The sequence below is a fragment of the Dipodomys merriami genome, unplaced genomic scaffold, assembly GCF_024711535.1.
Source record: "Dipodomys merriami isolate MVZ:Mamm:240054 unplaced genomic scaffold, mDipMer1.0.p SCAF_7, whole genome shotgun sequence".
In the NCBI taxonomy this organism is placed as follows: domain Eukaryota; kingdom Metazoa; phylum Chordata; class Mammalia; order Rodentia; family Heteromyidae; genus Dipodomys; species Dipodomys merriami.
In genome coordinates, this window is record NW_027206290.1 from 38,381,821 (window position 1) to 38,388,273 (window position 6,453).

The 6,453-nt window shown below is 52.3% G+C and overlaps 1 protein-coding gene across 2 annotated transcripts in view; it reads right to left on the minus strand.

Annotated features, from left to right (window-relative positions):
* Rsbn1 (round spermatid basic protein 1) overlaps positions 1 to 6,206 on the minus strand; it is a 49,911-nt gene extending 43,705 nt beyond the window's left edge. The window contains exon 1 of one of the 2 annotated variants that reach the window (XM_070006380.1): positions 5,063 to 6,205. In XM_070006380.1, coding sequence (XP_069862481.1) covers positions 5,063 to 5,789 — 727 coding nt within the window. In that variant the 5' untranslated portion in view covers positions 5,790 to 6,205. Of the gene's footprint in view, positions 1 to 5,062 lie in introns of both variants that reach the window. The other variant, XM_070006381.1, reaches the window with a different exon arrangement.
* Positions 6,207 to 6,453: the final 247 nt, after the last annotated feature.

Consider the following 6,453-nt stretch of genomic DNA (forward strand, 5'->3'; position numbering starts at 1 on the left):
TGTCACTGAGTCAGGGTCTCACTATGCAGCCCAAGTTGGCCTATTCCTGTCTCTGCTACCCCTGTGTTGGCATACAGACATGCTAGCATAGGCACACGGATTTTTGATGAAGGCACAAAAGCAATTAGGTGGAACAATAATTTTTCAACAAAAGGTGCTACAAGTGAATACTCACAGGTTAAAATAAAAAACTGTAAACCTGAGCCTCATATCTGTTCAAGATTATCTCAAGTAGACAAGATTTTTTTAAATATAAATTTTTAAATCATAGAACTTTTAGGAAAAAAATAAGATTTAACAAACTTGCTGCTTTTACTATGTGAAAATTCTTGCTGAGATGATGAAAAGACACATGATATACTGGGGAAAATACTTGCAAACCATATGGTTGACAAGCAACTTTTTTTTTTTTTTTGCGAGTTCTGGAACTTGAACTCAGATCCAGGGCACTGTCCCTGAGCATCTTTTGCTGAAAGCTAGCACTCTATCACAGCACTACTTCTGGCCTTTTCTGTTTATATGGTACTGAGGCATTGAACCCAGGGCTTCATGCATGCTAGACAAGCACTCTACCACTAAGCCACATTCCCAGCCCAACAAGTGACTTTTACTGCAACATTATCAATAAAGAATTCTCAAAACAAAGCCAGCGCCAGTGGCTCACACCTGTAATCCTAACTACTCAGGAGGCTGAGATCCAAGGATCTCAGTTCAAAGCTAGCCTGGGCAGAAAAGTCCATGAGACTCATCTCCAAATAACCACCAGAAAACTGGAAGGAGCTCTGTGGCTCAAGTGGTAGAGCACTGGCCTTGAGCTGAAGAGTGCAGGGACTGGGGCTGGGAAGGTGGCTCAGTGGTAGAGTGCTTCCCTTGCAATGCATGAGGCCCTGGTTCAATTCCTCAGCACCACATAAGCAAAAAGAAAAAAGCCGGAAGTGGTGCTGTGGCTCAAGTGGTAGAATGCTAGCCTGGAGCTGAAGAGCTGAGGGACAGCGCCCAGGCCCAGAGTTCAGGCCCCATGACTGGACCCAAAAAAAAAAAAAGAGTACAAGGACCACACACAAGCCCTACAACAGAAAAAAGAAAAAAAAAGAATTATCAAAACAGTCATTTGTTAAAAAGGAACTTGATTAGAAAATGGGCAAAAGGCATTAATATACATTTTACTGGCAAGGGTATATAATTCTCAAATGATAAGGAGTTGATAATCATTAGACATGAAACCACCGAGATATGCATTAAAGCAAAAACAGTCACATCAGATATTGTCAAAAATATGAAAAGGGCTGGGGAGGTGGCTTAGTGATAGAGTGCTGGCCAGCATGCATAAAGTCCTGGGTTCAATTCCTAAGTACCACATACACAAAGAAGGCGGGAAGTAGTGCTGTGCGCCTCACGTGGTAGAGCGCTAGCCTTGAGCAAAAAGCAGCTCTGGGACAGTGCCCAGGCCCTGAGTTCAAGTCCCAGGACTGGCAAAAAAAAAAAAAAGAAAGAAAAACAATCTCTCATTTGTAACATCTGTGCAATGTAAAAAAGACTCTAGAAAATACTATAGCAACAAGATAAAAACAAACAAGAAATAAACAAGCCCTAAACATATACACATAATATGACCTAACATTCCTTGGAGAAATGAACACTTGTCACCAAACAAAAAAACTGAACAGGAATGTTCATAGACACTGTCTACATGACAGCCTGAAACTGCAACCAACCAAGTAGGTAAATGGTTCCATAGAGGAATCACAGTACATGCACACTATCAAATCTTAACAGAAAAGAAGACATCTATTCATATACATACCATGTGGACAGATCTCACCGACATCATCTTGAAGGAACAAAGCCAATCTCAAAAATATTACATATGGTATCATTCCATTTATACAATATTTTCAAAATGACAAAATTAGAGACGAAATTAGTGGTTGCTAGGAAGGATGAGGAGCCAGGGAAAGGGCCTACAGGTTATAAGCAGGAGTGAGGAAGGGAAACATTTTTCTGCCAAGGGCCATTTAGATGTTATACCATCTTCACAATGCTGCACAGAACTATCAGTCAAGTAAGACTGGCCCAGAAAAACACTTCTACTGAGGATGTCAGAAGGTGAAAAGCATGTCTGTCTGTCCCATCCTATATCAAATGATCTAGAGAGCCTTGCACAGCCAGTGTCCTGGAAGTCCACCCCTGCCTGCCTGTGAAGGGAAAGGGATCCTGTGGAGATCCATGCAGCCATTTCTTGGCTGCACTGGTGGTTTCACTAAAGCACATGTGACACAACAGCACAGAACTACACATACACTGTACCATGATCAGTGACTGATGTTGGTATTACATAATATTTCTTTAACATGGAACCTTTAAGCCAGGCACTGGTGGCTCCTATCTGTAATCGTAGCTATTCAGGAGGATGAGATCTGAGGATCCAAGTTCAAAGGCAACCGGGGCAAGAAAAATCTGTGAGACTCTCATCTTCAATTAACCACAAAATGCAGGAAGTAGAGCTGTGACTCAAGTGGTAGAGCACCAGCTTTGAGCAAAAGACCTCAGGGATAGTGCCTAGACTGGAATCAAGTTCCCATAACCAGCACAAAAAAAAGAAAAAGGATGGGTAAGAATTGCTGTTATTACAATATTCTGTGAATCTATATGTCAAAATAAAAAGTTAAGTTTCCAAAAACTTTGAGTATAAGACCCAGAGGATAAAGGTAAGAAGACAGCTAGGGAGAAAAGTCTGGGAGATTTCATCTCCAAAATAACCAGCAAAAAGCCAGGTTGGAGGAATGGCTCAAGTAGTAGAACACCAGCCATACAAGCAAACTGTGCACAGTTGAAAGCCTTGAGTGCAAACCCCAGGCAAAAACAAGAATACATCCACTGTGATGATTAGAGTTGTTGCAAGGACAAAGCATAGTAAAATAGCAAAAGTTCGTTTTAGCTAAGTGCCTACCATGAAACAAGCACTATTTTAGGTACTTTTCATATTACCCCATTTAATCTACATAACCACCATAAAAATTAAATACTACAGAACCCCAATACACAGAGGAAAAGACTGGAGATGACAGGGAGGTTTAAAGTAATGACATGGTAGAATCATGATTTAAATTCAGATTAACTCCAGAGCCATACCTCCTGCACAAAACAACAAAAATAAACACATTCAGAACAAAAAGAAAGTATCAGTCTGGGCAAAAGTTTGGACTAAATAACAATGTACAACCAGTTTTGGTTTTATATAAGGTTTCAAAACTCCTAAAATGCCAGTATGCACTATCAGATATCTAAAGTACTTCAGTATACAATTTTTCCCAAATGCTTCTAACAGGGAGCCCTTTTCCCCTAGAATATATAACTCAACAATCTCTCAGACAAAAGCTAATGTTTTCAATGGCCTGCCTCAACCCATTTCTCTTCTTCATATACTGGTCATACGTGGCCAATTATAAATTCGAATAAAATATTCAGGTTCTCAATCATATTTGCCACATTTCAAGTTTGTTCAAGAGCCACATATGGCTACCATATTGAACAGCATAGACACAAAATGGAACATTTCCATCATCTGAGGAATTCTATCCACCAGTACTGGATTAGAGACTTGGTTTTGTTTCTTTTGAAAAAAGAACACGGGGCCAGAATTAGTACACACCAGTGTCACATCGCCCAATAAAGGGGTTTAGGTCAGAGATCTTTGATGATTTCTAATCAGCTGCTGCAATCTAAAAAAGATAAGCAAAGAAGTGGAAAAAATGAGTATGGACAGAACATAAATCATGCGGCTTAAGAGAAAGGGTGATCTTGGATTTAGGACTCTGGCTCGTATTCCTTACTCTGTCAATGATTCATGTGAAAAATGTTTTCACTGCCCGGCGCCGGTGGCTCACGCCTGTAATCCTAGCTACTTAAGAGGCTGAGAGCTGAGGATCATGGTTCAAAGCCAGGCCGGGCAGGAAAGTCTTAGCTCCAATAAACCACTAGAAAACCAGAAGTGGCATTGTGGCTCAAGTTGTAGAGCGCTTGCCTTTATACTTGGTATTGCGACTTCACTTACACAGGTCTCTTCACCATGCTGGGCCTTGTTTTTTTCTTTTACTACACAAACACACGATCACTCAGATTCCCTTGCTCTCCCCAGGAGAGGGTGGAGAACAGGTGAGGGCACATGTTCCCTGGGTGACGGGACGCGGGCCTGTCAGCTGCCAGCTCTCCTGAGGACGAGGTCTGGACACCATTGAAGGGTGGCCTGACTCTAAGAAACACGGAGATAGCCTCCCTACTGGAACCAGCACACAAAAATGCCGGTTAGAACTGAGTTAAGACCTCAGAGGAGGAGCCCTCAGCCGTAGCCACCTCGTTGATGGTCTCGAACAGTGTTAGTGTTAATGTCAGTGGTCACACACAGTGTTAGTGTTAATGTCGATGGTCACGCGCAGTATTAAGGAGGGCGGCGGCGGAGTCTCGAGGAGACACAAGTCACGGGAAGTCAAGTATGAATGCTAACTGACAGCTGGATGGACGGACAGAGTTCCTCCTACCGACCCGAGTACTGCGGGGCCCAGGGAGCAGGGAGTCGCAGCCGGTCCCGGGTACCAGCCCATCCCGCCGGGCGGCGCCATCTGAGTGAAGCCCGAGGGCCTCCCGCGCTCCTCCTCTGCCCGCACGGCCTTCCCCGGAGTCCCAAGGAGCGGAGGAGCCTCGCGCGCCCCGGTATCAGCACCACGGGCAATGGAAGGGGATGCAGACGGCCTCCGTCCTTGTGTCTGCGCTCCCGGAGCCCCGCGGCCTCCGGGATCGGGAGGGGCCGACCGGGATCGGGAGCCTCGGGGGTCCCCGGGCGGACGCGGGGGGTGGGGGGCAGAGCCGGGTCCTCCGGGGCGAGCCTCGCCTTCCGCGGCGCGGAGAACCGGCTGAGTTTGAAACCTCCGGCGGCCAGGCTCGGAGCGTGCGCGGCTGGGCGGCGGACGGCGCGACCCGGGGAGGCCCGAGGTCGGGACCCAGCGCGCCCGCCCGCCCCTCCCGCCCGGGACCCAGCGTGCCCGCCCGCGCCGCCCGCGCTCACCTCTCCGGGGGGCCTTGGTCAGGGCCGCCCCGCCCGTCCGCTCGCCGTTCTCCTGCTGCTCCTGGTGCGGGAGCTCGCCAGGGCCGCCCGCGCCGGGGCCGCCCTCCGCGCCGCGGTGGTGGTGGTGCCGGTGCCGCTCCTTGTGGCCCTTGAGCCGGGGCCCGGCCGCGCTCACCGTCAGCGGCGAGAAGGTGAAGAGAGCCGAGGGCCCGGGGCCCGGGAGCGCGGCCGCCACGGCGGGGCCCGTGGGCGCCAGCGACGGCGGCGGCGGCGGCGGCGGCGGCGGCGGCGGGAGGAGCAGCGGCTCCGCGGAGCCCGGGGCGGCGGCGGCGGCGGCGGCCGGTGGCGGCGGCGCGGGCAGCCCGGGCGGCTGGCGGCTGCGGCGCCGCCGGTGAGGGGGAGGCAGGGGGGCGTCCTGGCCTGGCCGCCCGCGCTTCTCCTGGGCGCCCCCGCTGCTCGCCCGTCGCTGCCGCTTCACGCCCCGCGGCGAGGCCCCGCCGAGCGGCCGCTCCTTCCCGTCTTTGTCCGGCTCCTCCGGCGCCGCCGCCGCCCGCACGACGCGCACCGCTCCGACCTGCGCAGCCATTTCGCCCACAAACACACATTTAAATGGCCCGACCGCCCCCCCGTCCGCGCACCGCGCAAGCGCCGCCCGCGCACGGCCCGCTGGGCTTTGCAGTCTCTCCCCCGCCCTCCACTTGGCGGGCCTCACAGCGGAGCAGAACATGGCGGTGACGGCGGCGGTGACGGCGGCGGCGGGAAAGGTAGGGGCCGACGCGGCAGCCTCGGCGGCGGCGGCTGCGCCGATCCCCGCCGAGGCCTCTCCCCCGCCGAGGCCTTTGCGACCGCGCCGCTATTGTACTGCGCCCTGGCCGCGCAGAGCCTCCTGGGAGTCGTAGTTCCGCCGCGGCCCGGGTTCCCTCAGTGGAGGAGGAGCCGGCCTCCGCCTGCGCCGCTACGGTTCAGAGCCCTGGCCGCGCAGAGCCTCCTGGGAGTCGTAGTTCCTCCGCGATCCGGCTCCCTGAGTGGAGGAGCCGGCCTCTCTGACCGCACCGCAATCGTACAGCGCCCTGGCTGCGCAGGGCCTCCTGGGAGTTGTAGTTCCGCCAGGACCCGGCTCCCTCAGTGGAGCCGCGCCGCTATGGTTCACAGCCCTGGCCGCGCAGGGCCTCCTGGGAGTCGTAGTTCCTCCGCGGCCCCGGCTCCGTGAGTGGAGGAGCCGACGGGGAGCGTGCGCCGGGTCACGCTTCGGGCTGCGACGCAACCGCCGCCGGCCCGTGAGTGGCCGCCAACCGTTCTAACGGCCCAGACAGAATTAGTGGCTTTCCGAGTCTCGCGGCGCGCTCACATAACCCTTTTCCGGTGCCGCTCGGTCACCGTACGGAGCGGGC